Below are 23,872 nucleotides of genomic sequence, written 5' to 3' on the forward strand. Positions count from 1 at the left end.
ATCATCAATAACCCCTAGTCCACATAGACAAACTCTTTGATAAAAGGGGGTATTATTATATTTCCCCTCCAACCAGGCCAATGGCATACATAGAAAGCGAAGGGCCGTAAATGCTTTTTGTATTGGAGCAGCAGTTAAATTTATAAAATAATTTTCCAAACCAAAAGATGTTTTATAAACATGAAACCAAAATGCAGATGACATTTGGGAAATAATACATAAATCCATCCTCTTAGAATAAAGGCTAATTTTTTCTTTGAGCAACTTCTTGATTTCATTAGTAATAAGAGTAGGAAGGGACTCTACATTGAATCCATATTCATCCATTATAGGTCTAACCAAATTTGCCCAAGACTCTTGTGCAGGATTTTGAAGTTGTTCTAAAAAACATGTCTTTGGAAGGCGGGAATCATTCATGGAGTTCAATTTTAACCAGTACCTAATGAGTGCAATATGACAGCTAGCTTCAATTGAAATCAATCCCACCTCAGCTCTTAAATATACAATTGGCGTTGCATGGGGAACAGATAAAAGAGATCTTATAAAAGAATTCTGGGCCAATTCCAAATAGGGGACTTTGTATATCCCCAGACCTCAGCCCCATAGGTTATTTGAGGAATTATTTTTTTGGCAAACACCTCAACAGCTGGAGCAACTAAACTTCCCCTGTGAACTCTAGTAAATCGAAGTAAAGATTGAGTAGAATGAGTCGCTTTCAAATTAACTGCATTAAAATGGTACTTCCATGAGAGATGAGCACTAAAATGGAGACCAAGATAACTAAAAGCACCAAGCTGTTCTATAGGTTTTCCATCAAGGTTCCATCTATGAGTTTTTCTGTTCCTCCCAAAAACTACAACTTTAGTTTTGGCATAATTAATAGCCAAATATTGTCTTGTGCAAAACTTACTCAATTTGAGCAAAAGCCTCCGCATACCCACAAGAGTGGTAGAAATCATTACAATATCATCAGCATATAAAAGAATTGAGAGCTTAACATCCCAAATTGAAGGTGGAAAAAAACTGGGCCACTCAATTCCTGTACAATATCATTAATATAAAAGTTAAAAAGAAAGGGAGCCAACAGGCATCCCTGCTGAACTCCTCTGTCTACAGGAATTGCCTCAGAAAGCAACCCATTCGCCCCTAATCTGACTCTAAGACTGGTGTTTGAATGTAGTATCTGGATTAAAAACAACAGTCTTCTGTCAATATTAGTCACAGCCAATTTTTGCCCCAAATGGTCTCTATTAATAAGATCAAAAGCCGTGCTAAAATCCACAAAAGTGACATAAATCTTCTTTTTACCCAACTGGGAATATTTTTGAATCAAATGATGGAGTACAAAGCATTGGTCTATAGTGGATTTCCCCTTTTGAAACCCAGCCTGTTCTTCTGCAATTATTGAATTCTCAGCAGCCCAATGCTCTGGTTTACTCAATAAATATTTAGAATACAATTTAGAAATTATACTAAGAAGACTAATAGGCCTAAAATTCTTTGGGTCAGCCTTAGAGCCTTTTTTATGGATAGGGACAATAACACTAACTTGCCACCCCTGTGGTATTTTCCCAGACTGATTTGTATAAGTAAACAACTTAGCAAGAACTACGCTCCACCAATTAATGTTTGACTTAAACAATTCACCGGGAAGCATATCCTCCCCTGGCGCTTTGTTCATTGGCAGGGAAATAATCAGATTTTTTACTTCGTCCAAGGTGACTGGATCCCACTCAGGGAAGGATGAAAAAAGGTGATAATTTAAATCCAAAGACAAACGTGGGCTATTCCCATAGAAGGAGGAACTGAAGAGCGATGTAGAGTGGGTACGCCATTGTGCAGAAGTTATTTGATTATCTAGGGCTGCAGAATATCTCTTCATTCCCCTTGAAACTAATGTCCAGAACCTGGCCGAATCTCTTTCCAGAGCTGCCAAACCCAGCTCTAGCCAAGTTTTCCTTATATACTCTTCCTTTTTCATCCGTATCAAATTTTTATATTCTCTACGCAGTTGGACATAAGAAGAAAAATTTTCCCGTGAATCCTCTTGTCTCAATCTCCTTATTGCCCCAGCCAAGATACATTTTTGGGCAGCACATTGAGCATCAAACCATCCACCATAAAACTGAATTTCTATATGGACGGGCTTAGAAGTGACTACAAAATGTTTAATTTCTTGAACAATTTTTCCAAAAGCTTCCAAGGGATCTGAAGAAAAAAGAACCTGACCTCTTAAAGATAATAATCTAGGGGACAATAAAACAGAAGTTATTTTTTCTTGTAAATTTCCGGTCCAACGCAGCCTTCTCTCTCCCTGCGCTACTAAGTTTTCTTCAAATAGTTTCTTTTCCGAGACTTTACTAATAGGCAGGGAGAGAAATAACTGTATTGGCATATGATCACTTTCAGGTCTAATGTGCCGTATTTTTCGCTCCATAAGACACACCTGACCATAAGACGCACCTAGTTTTTAGAGGAGGAAAACAAGGAAAAAAAATATTCTGAACCAAATAGTGTAATAAAATATTTAATAAACTATAACAGAATAACATTTGAACCATGTAAAGTGAACAGCAGTCAACAGTGGCATTAAGAACCATTATCACTGTCATTAACAAATGGAGCGACTTAAAGGTTTGAGTACTCTAGTTTTCTGGAAACCCCAAGAACTCATCATCGCTAGAGTCAGAATTTATGAAGCTCACAAAAGCAGGTGCACACAAATAGGGGATCACATTATCTTTCTGCTACAATGATGTTCTGCCAAATTCCAATCCACTGGGCCTCCTGCCCACTTAAGGCTGATCAGTCCCCCTTGTGCAACTCACCAGTGCAGCTAGCAAAAGTGAGTCCAGTTCCAGTCCACAGATGCCAAGTAAATCAGTTCCATCAATCAGAGTTACCAAATCAGAGTCCAGAGCCAATAAGCCAAATTACGGTCCAAGGTCAGGTTCTAGGTAGGTCAGTCAAATCCATCAGGGTATCCAAGTCCAGTCACAATCCACAGTCAGATTCCAAATTCAATAAACCCAGTCAGTCTCCTCTCCAACCTGCACTCCTTCAAACCCACAAACCCTTTCTGCCTCTGGTACTCCTTATATCCCTGAGGGCCCTATTGCCTTCCAGTGGCTGCAGCTGTGCAGCACACTCTGCTGGATGCCCAGGCCTTACCCTTAAAGGGGCCACTGCTGACACCACATCTACCTCCTCACCAGACCTTCCTCGATTCCAATACAAGGGGGGGGGCGCAGATCTCCATACATACCAGTGCAAAAGCAGGGGAAAGGTGTGGGGGAGGGAAGATCTCTGTATAGACATCACAGCAAGACCAGTGCAAAACCCCTTGCACACAGAACCAACAGATGGAAGTTGGGGGGGGCGAAGATCTCAATACATACCAGTGCAAAAGCAGGGAAAAGGTGTGGAGGAGGGAAGATCTCTGTATAGACATCACAGCAAGACCAGTGCAAAACCCCTTAAACACAGAACCAACAGATGGAAGTGGGGGGGGGACACAGATCTCCATACATACCAGTGCAAAAACAGGGGAAAGGTAAGTCAGCCCCAGTAGAGTCAATGGGGCTCACTCCCAGGGATGCGTGGATGGGAGAAAAGTCTGCCAGCGGCTCCTCTCCCAGGGAGGAGCCCGTCAGGTGCTCACTCCCTGGGCTCCCTCCCTGGGCTCGCTCCCTGGGCTCACAAGCCTGCCAGGGGCTCACTCCTAGGGATGCGTGGACGGGAGAGAAGCCTGCGATTGACTCATTTCGCCTGGAGATCGACTGGTAGCTCTCGATCGACATAATGAGCACCCCTGCTCTAGGGGCTTGCTCAGCAAGACTGCCACCCCACCCACGCTTTCCTGGGAGTGAGCCCCAGTGACTCTGAGACTTACTTCTGAGTAGACACGCTTGCTCAGCAAGACTCAGCAAGACTGCCACCCCACCCACGCTTTCCTGGGAGTGAGCCCCAGTGACTCTGAGACTTACTTCTGAGTAGACACGAGGGCTTGTGCAGCAAGACTGCCACCCTACCCACGCTTTCCTGGGAGTGAGCCCCAGTGATGCTGAGACTTACTTCTGAGTAGACACTCGGGCTTGCTTGGCAAGACTGCCACCCCATCTACGCTTTCCTGAGAGTGAGCCCCAGTGATGCTGAGACTTACTTCTGAGTAGACCCTCGGGCTTGCTCAGCAAGACTGCCACCCCACCCACACTTTCCTGGGAAGCGGAGCCGCGCAGAGCGGGCAGGGGGCGGGGCCAGGGGCAGAGTTTTTTTTTTTTTTTTTTGCGCAGTATTCGCTCCATAAGACGCACACACTTTTCCCCCCACTTTTTTGGGGGGAAACAGTGCGTCTTATGGAGCGAAAAATACGGTACCTTAAAACTTTTGAAATGGGATAACATCGAGTGAGAAACTATCATATAATCTATCACACTTTTACCCCTTGGCCCAAAAAAAGTATACAAGCCCGAATCTGGATCTAAATCTGTTCCATTACAAATATAAAGTTGATATTTGTAAATAAGACTAAAAAGAAGGTGTCCAGCTCTATTTATCCCCGAATCCCTTGAAATCCTAGTGGGAAGATAAGTTAGATCTTCAGCTGAAAGGCCCAATTTTGCACCCATAACATAATTGTTTTCCCCTATTCTGGAGTTCAAGTCTCCTGCCAACAAAATTAAAGGATCACTATGCTGGTCAAACAAATTGGAGAGAACCAAATCTAATTCAGAAAATAATAAATTACCATCACACCTTAAGATCTCTGGAGGGCAATACATATTCAACAGGAAAAGATTAAAACCTACAGGCCAAGAAACCTGTAAAGTTAAAATGTTGGAACTAGTGCCCATATTCAACTCTACAAAAGTTGGATTTCCATCAACTGAAATTAAAGTAGCCAAGCCCCCCCTTGGTCATCCTCTTGATTCCGATTTTGCAGCAGGGTGGAAACATACTGCAAAACCAGGGAGAGAAGGGAAGGCAGATGAGGAAACCCAGGTTTCTTGGAGAAAAATAATTTCAAAGTGAGAGCAAAAGTCTTTAAAATCTTTTTCTGACAATTTAGAGCACCAACCAGCAATATTCCAAGAAATGACTCTAATGGAGGATCTATAAGAATATGGAGGGGAAGACAATCAATGCTGATCATTCCTTTCTGTAACCTCGCATATATGAGGAGCCAAACTTATTTCAGTAAGCTTAGAATCTTGCTTCTTACTATTTATCAATAGCTCCTTCCAGAGCATTCCCACTTTCTGCACGGTCTTTCGTTGTTCCTGATGAGGTAGATCTCTGAATGCCTCTAGTGCCTCCCTAGTCAGCTTGCCCTTATCCACATCTGGTTGAGGCAACAGGTCCATAAGCTGGAAGCTTGTATCACAGCTGCAAGAACCAGATTTTACAGGTGGCCTCATTGTTTGTAAGGAGTCATAGGACAGATCTTGGGAGGCTTTATCAAAGATTGAAGGCTCTTCGGAGCTGGGCAAAGACCTTAAAGAGTGTTCCTTAGTGTATTCTTTGTCTGCCCCCTCAGTTGCAGGCTGTGGCTTATATGGTGAGAGAAGCAAGTCTGGGGCAAGGAGAGCTGTTATATTATCAAAGTGAGGATCTGGTGCCAACAGCAGTCCTGGATGATTAGTTGTTTCTCTGTTTCTCCCACTTTGGATATTAAAGGGAGACTGGGGCTTCCCTGCAGCTCTCCAAAGCATATTTCCTTTGCCATAGGATCTTGGACCATATTAGCAGCTTCTATAACAGAGTTTGACAGCTTTTTGGAAGATGGACTCAGACCTATAGAGATAACTCCATCAGTTATCTCAGTCAGTTTTCTGACTCCATCAGTTCACTCACCTCACTTATCTCAGATACCAGATCTTTTCCTTCATGCCTGCGATTAGGTTGTCTGCTTTGTTCCAAGAGACTATCTAGTCTTATCTTCAGATCCACCAATTCATCATGCCCATGTGCTTGATATCTGGCCTTCTCAATAGCTTGTCTTGCAGATGAAATACCATGGAGATCTGGATTACGTGTTATTGGCATATCTGACTTCCCAGATATGAAGTTAACACCAGCACTTTTAGCTTTTTTCCTGATTAATGTTCTGGTGCCTAACTCTTTAAAGTCACGCTGAGGGAAGATATCAAATCTTCTGAGCCACTGTGCTGAGTGAAATATTCGCAGAGGCACGCTTGCTGAGCCGAAATCAAGAAAAAGTCTTTTGTACGTTAACTGGGAGGGTAAAAAATGAAAATGCTTTATGTCCAAAGGGAGAACCTGGTGGTTCAAAAGTTGGGAGAGGGACAAAAGTATTGTTTCTTTAGATTTCCAAAAGTGAGCATCTCTTCTGGGGAAGTGGATTAATATCTGATTATTTTGGAATATTTGCTGCACTTTCCTTTGTTCTTCATGTTGTGCTCTGCTACAGCCTGTTGACTCTGATATGGAGGAGGATGATTTAATGGTGTCCCCGGCAGCGTTGATTACCGGGGATTGGAACCTGGCAGCGTTCAAAGTTAGCTTAGCTGGATTCTGAATTAAGGCTTCTAATTGCCCTTCTGTTTTGTTTAGGTGACCTAATATCACTAGCAGTGTCTCTGCAGATATAAAGCAGATTTCTCCCAATTGTTGAAAAGTACAACCAAAGGCAAGCTGCCTTATCTGGATGCCATTAGACTTGTGCTTCTGTCTGGGGGAAGATTGTTTTCCAACTCTTCCAGTTTTCCCCCTCACTTCAGTTGGACACAAATTGATATTAGGAACCCCTATTACTGAGTCATCTATAGATTCCACAGGTTCAGTTGCCAGGGCAATGAGACTGTTGTTTATACTCACAGCACACTCGGATCCAGTGGGGGTGGAGGAGGGGAAGAAGCTTTCCATTCTCAGTTGTTTCTGTTTTCTCTTCTTCTTCAAATTTCCCCCTTCTGGGTGGTCGAGGCATTCTGTGCACGGGCTTTTCCTCAGTCTTTTCCTCCCTTTGCCAGGTGTTCGGGTCTTGTTGGTCATGTTTACTGTTCGATTAATCCTGACCTTGAGCAGGAGATACTGCCGCTGCTCAAGGGAGTCCTGCCTGGCCCTGCCCCAGAAAAGGTTAATGAATTGGGTGGGAGGAGGAGGCAGGAGTGAGCCCTTTCCTCCAACTCTGATAGGAAAGAAGGAACCAATGATAATTGGACAAACTATGGGCACTCAGATATTTTTATTGGCTGATGGAGAGCAGGAGGAGGAGCCCAAGGGGTTTCTTGTGAGAAGCCCAGGGAGGTGGGAGAACACTCTTTTGCCCAATTCTGCTTTCCAACCTTGTGGCTGCTTCTAGACTCTGTCATTACTTGGGGGAGGGATCCTCACTGAATGACCGGCTAAAGTGGGACTACCTCTGAGTAGGGCTGCCAAAGATCGGGTCGTCCTAGTAAGCCTCCCAGTTGCTGATTGTGACCCTCCTCCTCTCTCTCGCCACTTCTGTCCACACTCCCTCCCACCCCTCCTGCCCTGTTTTCAGATGAGCGGGGACAACAGGGGAGTGAGTAACACACACACGCACATTTCCCAGCAGCAGCCCTGTTTTTCCGCAGTTGGCTTTTTAAAGATGCGGGGACTCATCTCAAGTCCATTAAAGTCACTAAAGGGTGACTCAGTCTTGGAAAGTGCCCCCATTAGGATTCTTTTTTGAGTCGAGTTGTGGGGGGCAATGACTCTGTGACTCAACTTGAGTCAAGCCCCGCTGGGTTTCCCAACACTGGTAGTCATGTCTAGGAATGTGCTGCAAGACTACTACACATCAATTAGTCAGTGCTTGGTAGATATAAACCAGAGTGCACAGAAGCTGTAAAGGGGTACATCACACTTTGCCTGGCAACAGGTTTGCTGATGGTTCACTATGTGTCTTCTAGTGAACTCTGAAGGGAGGGGAAGAGTCTCTTACAAAATGAAATGCTCCAACGGTTCTTTGCATGAACAAAATAAATAGTTTGTGTTAAGTACCATATAGAGTCTTGCTAGAAAAACAGAACCTTCCAGCAACCCCATATGACACTGTTAATTGGACAGAAACATGAGTCTACAAATTAGGGGCCAGCCCTAGTGGAGCTGGTTTCTGGGCTGGAGTTTGTGCATACACTTCCTTGTATTCTAGGTCATTGATCATGGCTCTATTGTTACCCTTTTCGTCAATCCTTTTCCTTTCGCTGCTTGCCTTGCTCTTGGGTGCCATCAATGTGCCAATCCGTCATTATCACTTCATTGGGTAATTTGATGAATCTCCAACTTGACCGGGCATCCTTATTTCATCCCTGGACAAATCTTATGGCTATGTTTAGAGTACACTGATATTTGTTAAACAGTTGGAATTGTTACTTGGAGCCAAAATGGCTGTCCACTTCCAGACTTGCCCAACCCAGTGGTGTAGCTAAGGGGGTCAGGGGGTAGCAGCTGCATCGAGCTACAGGCTTGGGGGGGGCAACAACACGCAGGCAACAACAAAGCCTGCACACGACTTACATCAGGATGCTGTTCCCCTGCCAGCATACAGGAGACTACGGGGGGGGGGGGGCAACAGTCTCCCACCAACATCACCTGCACAAAGCTTCCCACCCACCCCCCTGAGCAGGCTGCCAGGCCAAGTGCGCCTGTCCCAGAAAGTGCAGGAAGGCGAGTGTAGCTGCTGCGGCTGGGCCCTCTCCCTCCTCACTGGGAGAGAACCGCCACTGCGCCAAAGCACCAAGCCCCACCAGCCAGCTGCTCATCCACCCACCCCCAGCTAGCTCGGCTGGGCCTCCCGCCATGCCACCTGGGGTGCCTCTGGGAAGCTCAGCTGACTCCTATTCCAGTTCTTAAAGACAAGCTTGTGATCATCTCCACCCCCTGAACCTCTCAACTGTATAAGGCTGCAATCCTATACACACTTTTGTGGGAGTAAACCTCATTTAACACATGGAACTTCCTTCTGAGTAGACGGAACTTCCTTCTGAGTAGGCACGAATAGGATTGTGCTATAAAAGGCTGTATGTGCTCAGCATTCCCTGAAAAGCCAGTTAATCTTATGCCTATTTCTTGGGAGTAAGTTCTATTGACCTCAGTAGTGCCTGCTTCCTAGTAAACTGCCAAAGGACCAGGTAAAAACACTTTCTTAAAACAAATGGATAATAATAATAATAATAATAATAATAATAATAATACAGGTAATTTATATGCCGCTGTCATCGGATTTCTCCCCAGATTTTAATCCAAGGTGGTTTACATAGGCAGGCTTTTCTAAATGCCTAGTAGGGATTTTTACCATGGAATTGTTCTAACCTTTTGTAGAACTCCTCGTTCCAGCTAGATTCCTTCCCGGTGTGGCCTCCCTGTGGTTACTTCGCCTCCCACTCTCAACTTGACAGCAACTCCTCAAAAACAAGAAAGTAATGACACCTGAACATAAGAACCCTGTTGTAACAGGCCAAACTTAGGCTGCAATTCTATTCACACTTACCTGGGAATAAACCCAGGTTTATTCCTATATAAAGGGGCTTACAACCCAATCCTATGCTTCCTGGCACCCACTGGAGCAGCGGCGCCAAAGAGGCTATCACTGTATCCAGTTAGCTCTGGGAAGCTGCCAGGAGTCTCCTTGGAGTCTCCTTGGGGGCACCCACTGGCACCCACTGGAGCAGCAGCGCCAAAGAGGCTATCACTGTATCCAGTTAGCTCTGGGAAGCTGCCAGGAGTCTCCTTGGGGGAAGGGGACCTTTTTCCCTTTCCCCAAGGAAAGCCCCAAGCCCCGCAATGGGGCTTCTCAAGCATGCACTAACTATTATTCCAGCACAGACTTGAGAGACTCCGTGTTGGGCTTTTCAGCCTGACACAGTGTTCAGGATACTGCTCTGCCAGTCCCACCCCCTTCCGCCCCGGTTCCTCCCCACCCACACTCTCATTCTGTCCCCCCCCCCAGGCTTCCTTGCTGCCCTGCAGTTTCACTTACCCCCGCAGTGGTGCTCCTGCCTCCTGTCCATGCTGGGCCCTGCGTCTGGATAGTGTTGAACCAGCGCCAGCGCTCCCTGCTCTCCAGGTACCATACAAGTGCTTCATGGCATGTTTATGGCACCCAGCGCTGGCACTAGGGCTTAGCGCCAGTGCTTGGTAAGTATAGGATTGGGTCCTTAATTCTGAGAAGATATGCATAGAATTGGGCTCTCAGGGAATCTTAATTATTATTAGCTGATGATGAATTTCTGTTATGTAAAGCTATACCATTGTCACATTATTATCCTTATAAATTATTTTTTAAAAAGACCCGAGGTATCAGTGTTGATGGTGATTGTTTTAATCTAAAAATGGGATTCATAGAGAAAAAACATAAAGCCTTTCGACTTCTTAACTCTTTTGAAAGAGGGTGTCAAGCTTGCACTATGTCTTGACATTTTGAATTTCCCAGAACAGAGTAGACTACTATACCATTTGAGTGGTCTCTTTGTGGTTGAATGTCTCTTCTAGCAACAAAACCTAGTTTTCTTTATTTTTATTACTATTTATGTTTTCCTTTTATAGTTGGAAAAAAGATTTGGAGAAGCCTTCTCAATGCAGATTGGATGGAGGAATTTCGTCTTCCTGAGTGGGTTCAAGATGATGAAGAAGTCGCTGCTAGAGAACGCAGAGCACTTTGCTGACCGACCACCAGCTCCACTTTTCAAGCTAGCAGGCCGTACAAGAAATTCTGGAGGCAAGTGTTGCTCATCTGCTGATGGGATAAGCAATGTCTGTTTTAGCAAAAGTGTATGGACATAACAGTACAGAGAAAAATTAGTCTTAAAGTGAATTGCGATTGGATGTCATCTGGTCTCTCCTTTAATTCCATTCATAGCAAAGAGGTTACACTGTGGACAAAATGGACAGTGATAATTTTTAATGGATTTTACAGTTAACCCAGGGGGAAAAAATGCTCCATGGTAAATAGAGTACCTTTCCTTCACAGAAAGAACATAAGAACAACCCCGCTGGATCAGGCCATAGGCCCATCTAGTCCAGCTTCCTGTGTCTCACAGTGGCCCACCAAATACCCCAGGGAGCCCACCAGATGTCAAGAGAACTGCATCCTCGTGCCCTCCCTTGCATTGGACATAGCCCATTTCTGAAATCAGGAGGTTGCACATACACATCATGTCTTGTAACCCGTAATGGATTTTTCCTCCAGAAATTTGTCCAATCCCCTTTTAAAGGAATCTAGGCCAGATGCCATCACCACATGCTGTGGCAAGGAGTTCCACAGACCTACCACACGCTGAGCAAAGAAATATTTTCTTTTGTCTGTCCTAACTCTCCCAACACTCAATTTTAGTGGATGTTGCCTGGTTCTGGTGTTATGTGAGAGTGTAAAGAGCATCTCTCTATCCACTCTATCCTTCCCATGCATAATTTTGTATGTCTCTGTATTGGAATCATGGAAGATCTGGCGAAGAGGTAGAATGTGGTGTCTACAGTGGCCCCTTTAAGAGTCAAGGCCTGGGTTTCCAGTAAAGGGTGTGCTACACAGCTGCAGCCACTAGAGGTAATGAGGTACCAAAGGATATAAGGAGCACCTGAGGCAGGAAGGGCTTGTGGGTTGTAGGAGGAATGAATGTTTGAACGACACGACACAACGCTGGCTGGCTGACCTGGAATCTGACCTTGGACTGTGACCCGGCATATTGACTTTGGACTCTGATTTGGCAACCTTCATATATTGAACTGGGACCTGACTCTTACGTGTGCTGGCTGCTCTGGTGAGTTAAACAAGGGAAACTAACCAGTCTTAAGTGGGCACGATACCCAGTGGGGAGGAGTTGTGGCAAGATAGTCTCAATCATGTCCCCCCCAGGCACCTCTTTTCTAGGCTGTAGAGGCCCAATCGCCATAGCCTTTCCTCATAAGGAAGGTGCCCCAACCTAGTAATCATCTTAGTTGCTCTCTCTCGCAACTTTTCCATTTCCACTAGGTCCTTTTTGAGATGTGGCGACCAGAACTGGACGCAATACTCCAGGTGTGGCCTTACCATTGATTTGTACAACGGCATTATAATATTAGCTGTTCTGTTCTCAATACCTTTTCTAATGATCCCAAGCATAGAATTAGTCTTCTTCACTGCTGCCGCACATTGGTTCGACACTTTCATCAAGCTGTCCACCACCACCCCAAGATCTCTCTCCTGATCTCTAACAGACAGCTCAGAACCCATTAGCCTATATGTGAAGTTTTGATTTTTTGCCCCAATGTGCATGACTTTACACTTACTTACATTGAAAAACATCTGCCATTTTGCTGCCCATTCTGCCAGTTTGGAGAGATCCTTCTGGAGCTTCTCACAATCATTTCTGGTCTTCACTACCTGGAAAAGCTTGGTGTCGTCTGCAAACTTAGCCACCTCGCTGCTCAACCCTGTCTCTAGGTCATTTATGAAGAGGTTGAAAAGCACCGGTCCCAGGACAGATCCTTGGGGCACACCGCTTTTCACCTCTCTCCATTGTGAAAATTGTCCATTAACACCCACTCTCTGTCTCCTGGTCTTCAACCAGTTCCCAATCCATGAGAGGACCTGCCCTCTAATTCCCTGACTGTGCAGTTTTCTCAGCAGCCTTTGGTGAGGGACCGTGTCGAACGCCTTCTGAAAGTCCAGATATATAATGTCCATGGGTTCTCCCACATCCACATGCCTGTTGAACTTTTCAAAGAATTCTAAAAGGATTGTGAGGCAAGATGTACCCTTACAGAAGCCATGCTGATTCTCCCTCAGCAAGGCTTGTTCGTCTATGTGTTTTGAGATTCACTCTTTGATGAGGCATTCCACCATCTTACCTGGTATAGATGTTAGGCTGACTGGCTTATAGTTTCCTGGGTCCCCCCTCCTTCCTTTTTTAAAAATTGGTGTGACATTTCCTATCCTCCAATCCTCTGGCACCGTGGCCATTTTGAGGGACAAGCTGCATATTTTAGTCAAGAGCTCAGCAACTTCATTTGTCAATGCCTTATTAACTCTTGGGTGGATGCCATCAGGGCCTAATGACTTATTGATCTTTAATTTATCAATGAGGTATGAAACGTCTTCTCTTTTAACCTCTATCTGACTTAATTCCTTGGTCAGGAGGGGCTGTTTGGGCAGCGGTATCTGCCTGAGCTCCTCTGCCATGAAGACAGATGCAAAGAACTCATTTAATTTCTCTGCCATCTCTTCCTTTTATCTCCCCTTTCCCCCCCTCACTATCGAGAGGGCCAACTGCTTCTCTGGCGGGTTTCCTGCTTCTAACATATTTGAAGAAGCTTTTATTATTCCCCCTAATGTTACTGGCCATGTGTTCCTCATAGCAGCTGACAAAAGCAGCTGACGAAGGGAGACCTAGAAAAAAGTGGGGTGATGTTACTATCCCATAGTCCTACACTATTTTAAAGTGACCAACAAGGGACACCTACATGTTCTCGATACCAGTAGTTCTCAAACGTTTTAGCACTGGGACCCACATTTAGAAGGACAATCTGTCAAGATCCATTGTAAAGAACAAGCCAGACTAGGCCCAAGTTATTTTGTAAGCTGCATCCCTTTGCTAGAAGGTAGTAATGTTGGGTATGAGCTAGTAGGAAATCATTTTGACCTGTGAGAACAAACAGTGCTTTGCTCTTATCAGGGTTCCTTTTTGGTTAAGGGAATGCAGAGGGAGTAATACTGGAGTTATGGTACCAGGGACATTACACGGTTAGAAACTTATTGCAGCTGTGTAGGTACCATTTAATGAACCAAAAGTGATCTGTAGTGACCCTGAGGATTACATCATGGGCAGCCCAATCCTGAGCTCCCATGGCGCACAGCTTCAGTGGCACCGAAAACGGCTGCTGCTGCATCCTGCACCCCACGGGCTACCACAGGTGGCACCTCGGGAGAAGGGGAATTTCGTTCCCTTCTCCCAGGTAAGGGAAGTAGCCCTGCAATGAGTCTACTCAATTCACCGCCGAACAAAAGGTAAAGGCGTTTGTGTAGGGCACCGAGCTCCACATGAACTGACAGGATTGCCTCCCTCCCTCCCCCCAGCACACCTCCTGCCAGCCCTCTTTCCGCCTCCCTCCTTCCCCCCTGGCATGCCGCCCGCCCACCCTCTCCCTGCCTCCCACCTCCCCATCACACCTCCTCCCCACCCTCTCTCCGCCCTCTGCCCACCTCCCTCCTCCCTGGAACGCCTCCTCCCACGCCCCGCTTTCCTTACCGTGGCTCGGAGGTCCTTGCAACTGACGAGCGGCAGAGGCTGGGCGTCTGCCAGGCGCTAACCCAGCGCCAGCCAGCAGTGCATGTCAGCGGTAAGCTGGCACTTTGAGCCCAGGATTGGGCTCTTAATCAGGAGACATAGGGCTGGTCTCTTGATTGGATCATTGGTGCTTCAAAGTTATAAACCAGAATTTAGGAGGTGGGTCTAAGCTTGGCGTTTGGGAGGTCATCTTTCCTGCCTCGTTGCCTCATTGTAGATGGGGAATCTGCAAATTTTGGAGAACAGGTGAAGGCCGTACTCTGTTAAGTCTTTTCAACTTATGCCTGTAAGTGATAGGTTTAGTATAATTTAGGAGTTTTTAGATTTATTGTTTTCATTGTGTCTGTGTTAAGTCTCTGAGGGGGTTTTCCCTCTTAATGTCTATTGCTTTCTTTTAAGTGAGATGTAAACTTAATTTCAGTACATTCAATAAAATCAATTAAGCTAATTAGCTGGTTTATTTTGAGTACAGAAGGGAACCTGGGCCAGGTAAAACCAACTTGACCTTTAGTTGGCTACCTTGGTCAATAGCTAAAGTTGAGTACCTGGTAATTAAGGGGGCTGTTAGCAACTTGTAAAAGCTATTGTTGTTTAACAGGCTGTTTATGCCTGGCCAGTGCTTTTTCAAGGAAGGTTGTTAAAGGCTAATTTGCCATGTTAGGACATGTGCTAAAGTAGCTGGAGCTACAAAACTCCTGTTTACTCAAATTTTTTACTCACCTTTTTCGGAGACTAAGTAGCTGAAGTAAATTGCAAAACTTGGCTGAGTGCTGCAGTTGCTTTAAGAAACAAGCATCTCAGTGGCAGAGTGAAAGTTTAGTTGTGCCATGGTAGTGTGTTTGGAAAACATTGTTTTTTATAGCCCTCTTTTACACCCATGGGAAGTGATGTCATTTAGCTGGAAGTTATGTCAGGGCCAGAAGGGACAGCATCAATTTAGGCTTCAAACCTAAGCTGCCATCAGCCAAATTACACAGCACACTCAAGCTGTAATTTTGCAGAGCTCAGAATTCAAACATTCCAGCTTGATGTCAAAGCAGACTTGGATCCTTCTCCAACCACACCACCCTCCATCCTTTCCAGTGTCCCATCTTCCCAACCATTCAGGGCAGAACACCATTCCGCTCTCCCACCAGGAGCCCACCCGGCCCAGCAGCTCTGTCTTTTCAATGGCAGCTGAGCTAGGTGCTATGCAATCCACCTGCAACTGGCTCATGTCCCGCCGAGTGGGTCCGGACCCACAGTTTGAGACCCATGCTGCTCTATACCTTTGATCCTTCCCACAAAAAGGAAACAAGAGGAAGAGGAAAACAAGATGGGAGAGAGGGAAAGGGAGGCAGCACACAGGCATGTACGCAGCAGGGTAACATTGGCAACCAAGCTTTTAATCAGACACTCACTCTCATTGCCTGTAGCAAGACAGATACCCCTTCCGGGGACCAGACGGGGACATTTTAAATAGCAGATGGGTCCCATGACAAAATGTGGCAATATTCACATGTTCTTTTAAGCCCCACTGGGCTTGGAGTAAGTCTGCCCTGGATTTTGGGCTGGCCCAAACCTCCTGGCTCCTGAGGCAGCATGCCAAATACAGGAAGGGCCGATGAGAGGGGAGAGCAGGAGTTATATCTTCCTGGTTCCTGGATCAAAAAGGGGGACCAGAAGCTAAAGGATGAGGCCCAGAAATTTCTGGGGATCTTACATTTCCTATCTCACCCGGACCTGCTGCCTGCATTGGATGCTGGAGATGCTACTGGGGGTGTGTGGTGGTGGCTTCTCCTGCAAGCCATATGCGCCAGGCCGAGCAATGCATACATGGCACTCCCGAACACAGTGTCAAATCTAAGAGGAAAGTGGCCTGCTACAATAGCTCTTTGGCTTGTGGATCCGCTTACCGTGAAGGAGTGTATAGGAGCTCAGGGGCACAACTGCTGCAGAAGTAAGTTTTGGTGCACACTGGACCCTTCCCATTCTAGTGTGAGCCTAAATACGATGATGCTAATTTTCTGAAATGATTTTCCATGTTTAAAAGATTTTGGAGAGGTTTGGGAGTGTGTTTGGTTTTCTGTATTACTGTATCTAGCTGCCAACACCTCATGGGCAGGTAGAACTGGGCTCCTCATTGGAGAAACAAGGTAGACCTGGGCTCCAAAGACTACTGCAGCTGTTGCCCCCCTTCTCCTGTTTGGTTTTGCCTGCTCCCCCTTTGGGAACGGACACAAAAGAAACTTTGTACCCCCTGTGAAAATTCCTCTCAGAGGCCCTGAATGCAGGTCCCCCTTACCTTGTGATGTGCCTGCCTCTGTTCCTCTCAGTCTCTGGATTGGGAAGGAAGAGGGGGACAAAACAGGAAAGGAAGTGTGGAGGAGAGTGGTGATGGTGAGCTAGAGCAGGAGAGGAGAATATTAGGCTAGAGCAGTGTTTTTCAACCTTTTTCATTTCGAGGCACTCTGGCAATGAACTAAAATGGTCAAGGTACACAGTCAGCTTTTGACAATTGACAAGGCACACTGTGCTGTCAATGGGGGCCCACATCCCCCAATGGTCCTATTGATAAATGACCCTCTCCCAAATTCCCGCAGCACACCTGGGGACCATTCGCGGCACACGAGTGTGCCATGGCACAGTGGTTAAAAATGGCTGGACTAGAGAATCTCTGACGCTCCAGCCCACCTCCTCTCCTCCATGCTTTCTCTTCTGCTCCGCCCCTTTTTTCTTTTTCCAACCCAAAATGCAGAAAGTGCAGAAGCAACAGCAGAGGTACATGAACAAACAGAAGTGGGCACTCCCCACACTCATCAATCTGCTGCCTAATGCTTCTGTTTTAGCTGACCGGCTGGATAGACCAGACATCTCTGCATCACCCTGTTAGGTCACTGGGACTGAATTGGAATGTACAATATTTAACAGGCAGCTTTAGATTAAGACTGACCACATGTCCAGTTTTCCCAGAACAGTCTCCTTTATGACTGTTGTCCCTTTGTCCCATCTGGTTTAGCATTTGTCCTGGATTTGTCCCTCAGGCCAGCCTTGTCACCACTTACTACTGTGCAGCCACAGGAGGGAAATTAAGAAAGGAAAAGCCTCCCTGTTCAGAACCTGGGAAGTGGCTCTTGTGAGAAGGCCTCGGGGCTTTGACACTTGAAAGGCAGGCGACTTGACTGTGCTGAACCTCCATGTTTATGCACACACCACAGAGTGGGGGAGCGGTGTTCAGAAGATTTGGGACTTCATGTCGTCAGTACCTGGATAACGTTTGACTTGGAAACAGTTTGGCAGTTAAAAACAAGAGAGACAAACATCACAGGTGACTGTGAGAATGACTGGGCTTGGACTAGATGACTTATTAGGCCCCTTCCATGAATTATGACTGGAATTTTTTTTTATTTCAAACCTTTGTAAATGTCTGGAGTTCAGTGTGTGTGCAGAAAGGTTCATCTTTTTGAGTGGTCTCCTCTTGGTTGCTTTCCTATCGTCATGGGATGGGAATGTTGAAACTATTGATAGATGAAGGTGTGCTTTTTTTCTTTTAGATCACAAGTGACTAGTAATGCTGCCTGCAGGTCATTGGGCTAATACAATGGTTTGTCCGGGTAGAAAGCCATGGATTCTAGTGGGATTACGTGAGCCTTGTATCGCTGAGGCTCACCCTGAAGAGCCCTGGAGATACTTGGCAATGACATCATTGCCAAGTGCCTCTGAGATGGATGACTGACAGCACCTCTGGTTCTGAACCGCACTGGACCAGTCTTCACATGGGGCTGAAACAAACAGTCAGGGGAGAGGAGGAGCAGCTGGATGAGAAGAAAGGAGAGAAGCCAAAGAGGAAGGGAAAGAGACAGAGAGAATGAAAGAGGTGGGGAGAGAGACAAAAAAGGAGAACCAAAAAGCAGAAGGTGGGTAAGATCAAAAGAAGCACCAGTTCCCTTTGAGACACTCCTGAAAGCTGAGGAGGGACTCCCTGAAAGGGAACTGGGAAAGGAGAGAGGCATTACCAACACTTTCATTGCCCCCAGGTGAGAGCAGTGGTGGAGGCAAGGCAGTGTCACGTACTGGGGAGACAGATTTGAGGAGTTGAGGGATGGTCCATACAAACAGAGGTTGTTTTACCTTGCCATGTCACAGGAGGGCAAGAGAGCCTGTAGAGGAGGACACTGGTGTACTTCTGGCCAGGCTAGCTGGGGTGAGCTTTGCAATAACCCTTCCACATTGCCCTCAGGGTGCTTGATTGCAAGGAAACAGGTCCTCCGCTTCACTTGATGGGAACAGGTTAATATAATGAAAGGGAGTGATTGCAAAATAGTTAGAGAAGGTAAAGCAACCACTGTTTGTACTGACCATCCCAAATGGAATTTTGCTTTGTTGCTGTAAAAAATCTATCAAGCTCACCTCTTCTAGCAAAGGGCTGAACATATCACTGACCTAGTAAGATGATTTGTGGTCTCATGGGTGTGTAAGCACATCTGGTCATACAGGTCTGTAGGACAGTCAGCAGTTGTTGGCTGCTGTGAAGAGCGGTAATGTGACCTACAATGGAAATAAGCGTGGGTCAGTCAAGTTTGACCCACAGTTGCTATGGCAGCTTTGTAGCAACTGCCATACAAAGCTGCCATATGTTTTGAGCCATACAAAGCTATGGCTTTGTAGCTGCCATAGGTTTTGAGAGTTTATTTTTATTCTGAAACTGTTATTCTCTAGTAGAAGGAGAGGCATTCATGATCCCTTCGAGCCAATTGAATCTTGCAGTATCCCCTCCCTGTGGAGGGCATCCTGCCCCCAGACCTGCACTGCCTGGTCCATTACTGAGTCTCAAACACAGCGAAAAGTTGTCCTACACCCCTTTTTCTTCTTCTGCTTCTTTGCCCCCCCCCCTTCTGCTTTACCCTCACTTTTTAGGTCCTTGGCACTGTGCAGGGAAGGGAATGAAGTCCTTTGTTGGGCTAGTGGGGGAGTCTTTATGCTTGATGCCAATGTGAGGTGGGGGATCGAGGGCATCCTGAACAGCTAGTGTGAGCTCTGAAGAAGGGAAGCAAATGGGTGCCATTTTTTAGTACCTTCCATCGTGGCCCCAAAGATCTGCAGCACAGGGAGTGTGGCAGCCACCAATTCTGCTGTCATCTCCCATGAGATTACCTGTGGCAGGCCTTGCAAGCCAGAGAGGGTTAGGCTTCAATGCGCTCGCACCCCCCAAACAGTGAAGCCTGTGGAGTGACGGTGCTCCTCCCCCACCTCACCCTTGTCCTGGCTGTCTCAGTAGGGTCTGGCAAGGCCAGCACTCATCACTCCTTGGCCTTGTCTAAAATACTACCACAGCAGCCTCTTCTTTTCAGTCCTTACCCCATGGTCCGGGTCAGTTGGGGTCAAGCAAGTTGCACCTACAAAGAGTGTGAGGGAAAACCTGCAACACAGACTGACATTTCTCCCCTACACAGTGGCAGGTATGGCCTTTGGGGGTAGCTGGGGATAGAGGGGGAACTCAAGACAGGTTGAGCCCTCCATCCACATCTGAAAGTGAATCTGGAGCCATAACTTCTGTGCCCAGTTTTTCAGGGAACCCACTTGAAGCCCAGCTCCTCAAATGGATGAAAGATGTTGTTGTTGAGGCAGTGAAAACCTGGATGGCTAGCAAGCAAGTCCCCTCTCCTGACTAACCATACAAGGTGGGGACCCCTGAGGCATCATGAGACTAGTGCTATATGCCCCAAATACCTCAGCCCTGGTGTCAGCAATTCAGCCACCATTCTTACAAGCACCACCCTGCCAAGGATTTGCCTAGAGTCAAAAGGAGTTTGGCCTGCACTCGTTCCCAGGCCACAGTGTTGGTCCAGGGAAAAGAGGGTCATGACAGTGCTTGAGGCTTGGCTCAGTGATTCCTCAATCCGAGTTTGTGGCTTGTTCTGCCTCATCCAGGCAGGAGGGGGAACTATCATGGGAAGACAAGGGTATCTCTGAGGATGATAATAGGCCCCACTGACCTGTTTCTTCGGCTCCGGGGGTAAGCAGTACCTGCACTCAGCCTTAGTGACATGATGGATGTGGAGAAGCCGCCCCTGCACATCGTTTTAAGGCCATGGGCGTGGTGATGCCCTCCACAGGAAGAGGATATTGCAAGATTCAACTGGCTATTGAATCTTCAGTTGGTATTGAAGCATTCAAAACTGCTTTCCAGTAATGGAAAATTCCTGGAGGGACTGGGAGTGCCCCCCTTTTCTTCCTAGAGCAGGAATTCTTGGAAACAAATTCCCAGTTTTCATCTACTTCACTGTAAATCTTCCAGAGCAGCTTTTTCCACGATAAAATCCATAGACTATGTGTTCCACATCCAGAATTTCCAGTCCTCTCTGACAAAGTATTAACAACAACATGACATAATGAACTCTTCTCCTGGGAGAAGTGGAGGGAACAAACATTAGTTTGTCAGAATTTATCATTTATAACAATAATTTGATGGCATTTTCTTTCATGCCCTTCAGGACTCCTCATGGCATCATACAGCAGTGGCTGGAAGCAGCAGAGGAAATTTGTTGTCTCCACCCTGAAGAACCTGGGCATGGGGAAGAAAACGCTACAAAAGAGAGTCTCTGAAGAAGCTGAATATTTGTGTTCAGAGTTCAAATCCAAAGAAGGTGTGTTGCATTGTTGGGGGTTTGCAGTTAGGTATCTCATTGTCTCCAGAGGAAAAATGTTGGCACTTCTAATATCAAACACCCACTCTCCCTTTTCCCCCACCACAGCTGCCACTTGTTTCCTATGTGCATGTAAGGGGGCATTGCTGCCCCCCAGTCACTTGTGGGGAATATCATAGCACTGAGGAGCTGCCGTGAGAGGTCCACACCACTGAGAGAGTGTGCCTCTTTCAGGACTGTGCAGCTGTGGGGGTGGTAAACTGCTGGGTGGCAGGCCAAACCCTTCATGCCACCTCAGAGCTGGGGTGGGAAGGGGGTTGAGGCTCTGTGTCTCCTTCTTCACCCTGAGGATTCAAGGTGCCTCCCAGGGAGGTTGTGGCTGGTGTCCAGAAAGCTGGATCTCCTTCAGTTCCTTCCCCCAAGGCTGCCTCATCACAGGCGGTCAGGCTCTTTTGAAGCCCCCCCCCCCTCATTTGGCTTTCTCCCTCCCCTCTCTCTCTGCTCTCTGCTCTTGTCTTGCCCTGGGTGCTCATAGGTGTTGCCCAAGGTCAGCCCAGAAAAATGCCTGCTCAGTTTGCAGGCACTTGCAGCAGTTTCCCAGCTGCTGATCTCACTCTGGGTTCTTTCCAGCCCACTCCCAGGAAAAGTCTGTAGATGCATAGTGCAGATTCATTATACCGTATTTCCATAGATAATCAGGCTAGGATTCTGATCCATCCAGGAGACATTTGTATCTTTGCTGTTGTCTCCACTTCCAACTGGACCTAAAACATGAATACCACCCTTCCTACTGTGTGATTGTAGACACTGCAACAGGCCGAAGAACGTTCTGTAAAGCTTCATAGAGAAACTAGGTTTTGCCTCGGAATATCATCCCCTTCAATGCAAAATGCATGTCCAGCTTGTCCCATGGAAACGGGATGCCTGACAGGGAGATTAGATTGAGCAGAACATGGGAAATGTGAGAATTCAGTTAGAGAGATGAAGAGGCAGAGAAGGAACAGCAAGAACTGAGAAAATGTTAAAAATGGGGAGATTTGAACTTACCTGTGAATCCACCTTCACAGGGTCTCCATGGCAGGGTCCGTCCTTCAGATCTGGGTAGCTCCTCCTCAGGCAGGCAGGTCAGGCTGAAGGTCTTCCTGAGGGGAAGGGCAGCCAGAGAATTCCCAGAATGTCCAAGCCTCAAAGGCCCTTCCCCAGAACTGCAACAGTCGTCCTGATGATGCTCCAGGGAAACATGGAAAGAATCCTGCTTCAGAGAACTCTGAAAAAAGTGTAACTACAAGGGGACTTAACAAGTAACCTACTAATATGCCCCTTAACTACAACAGGAAATACGAGCAAGGAAAGTAACTATCTCTCTCCTGTTCTTCCAATCATTTGTAAATTGAAATGCACGTGCTTCCAGCTGCAAGGGTGGGTGGACCGACCCTGCCATGGAGACCACTGAGAAGGGGGATTCACAGGTAAGTCCAAATCTAAGTTCTGGGGAAGGGCCTTTGAGGATTGGACATTCTGGGAATTCTCTGGGCACCCTTCCGCTCAGGAAGTCTTTCAACCTGACCTGCCTGCTTGAGGAGGAGATACCCAGATCTAAAGGACTGGTCCCGCCATGGAGAACCACTGGAGAACAAGTAATTCACAGTGAGCATGGACAGGAGATAGGAAGGAAAGTAGTCAAGAAAGCAAGAGGTAGGTTTTGAAAAAGCAAAAGGACGTTCAGTCTCGGGCAGAAACACGAGAAGAATAAAAAGAGCACTTAGGCGATGTACAAAAAATGTAATGAAGACACAGAAGAGGAGGATAAAGGAAGCAGCGAATTTGTGGAAGTGGGTTATGTATTTTAATTTTGATTCAGCTCCATGGAGCAAATCAAAGATACCATCATTGGGAGAGAGGAAAACTGGAAAAAGAGGCATAGGGGAGCAAAGTAGGGGAATTGAGGTTAGAAAACTTGCTCAGGAGTAGGTGGAGAGGAATTACAAGTGGAAAACAGCTCTCTGCCCACTCCCAAGGACCTTGTCCCTCCACAGTTTCTTCACAGCCTGAAAATGAACACACACACAGGTTTCCTTAAGAGTAACACTGGGAAGAAAACAGTTCTGAGAGTCACTTTATACCCCTGAACTTTTCCAGGATTCGATTATTCTCTGGTGCAACTTCAGGTCACATGGGAAACGAGTGAGACATGGTTGATCTCATAGATGCCCTGTTCGAACAGAAAGTGCACCCCAGATTGTGCTCAACAGTCCTTTACATCTGCATGTTGCAAGGGAAGATTGGTAGTGGTGGATAAAATGGATCCCAGGAATCCCCTACCATGGAAAGAGAATCCGCAGGAGGTGCATAACCATTTCCCCATCCCCTCTGCCCAACAATTTGTCCATGACAAGTGCAGAGTTTGGAACCTTTAATTCTGGGTTTAATTCTGAAGGTGGAAAGATTGAAAATCACATTTCTGGCACTTCAGCTTCCTGCTCCTGAGAATGAAGGCCTCCACTCTGAAACCCAGAGGCGCTGGGGCAGCAAGCTCTGGCCTCAGTTTTCTGGGATTGGAGAAAGGTCACATGACAAGTCCCAGTCCACACAGCTGCAGTCACATGGGAAGAGTCCTTGGTTGCTCCCCTGTCTGCTGAGTGTGGGTTCCAGCCAGCGTGATCAGAGAAGAGAAGGTTCCCAGGGATTCTTCTTCAGAAAGGCAAAAGTCCCAAGAGAAAGGGACCCTGGACAACTAACTATCCAAACAAGTATGAGGGACAACTGGGGAAAGAGGAACTGTTCCGTGCTAAGATGCTGAGTGCAATGTTTGGGAATACCAGTAGGTCATCTATATCCTGCAAGACAGAGGAAAACAAACAAATGTCAGGACTGTATGGCCCAGAGTGGCTGGGACAATGGAGCCTCTGACCATGACAAAAAGACTTGATTGGGGTGAGGGGTAAGGCAAGGAGCATTTTCCCAATTCCATTCAATGTTCTGAGGTTGGGCTTGTAAGCT

At 46.5% G+C, this 23,872-nt stretch overlaps 1 protein-coding gene across 1 annotated transcript in view; it reads left to right on the forward strand.

The window, feature by feature from the left end:
• Nucleotides 1–23,872, forward strand: part of LOC136657560 (cytochrome P450 2D17-like) — a 59,765-nt gene that overhangs the window by 20,939 nt on the left and 14,954 nt on the right. Inside the window, exons 3-4 of the mRNA XM_066634476.1 lie at nt 10,531–10,702; nt 20,720–20,872. Coding sequence (XP_066490573.1) covers nt 10,531–10,702; nt 20,720–20,872 — 325 coding nt within the window. The remainder of the gene's footprint in view (nt 1–10,530; nt 10,703–20,719; nt 20,873–23,872) is intronic.

Source organism: Tiliqua scincoides, chromosome 7 (genome assembly GCF_035046505.1).
Source record: "Tiliqua scincoides isolate rTilSci1 chromosome 7, rTilSci1.hap2, whole genome shotgun sequence".
NCBI lineage: Eukaryota > Metazoa > Chordata > Lepidosauria > Squamata > Scincidae > Tiliqua > Tiliqua scincoides.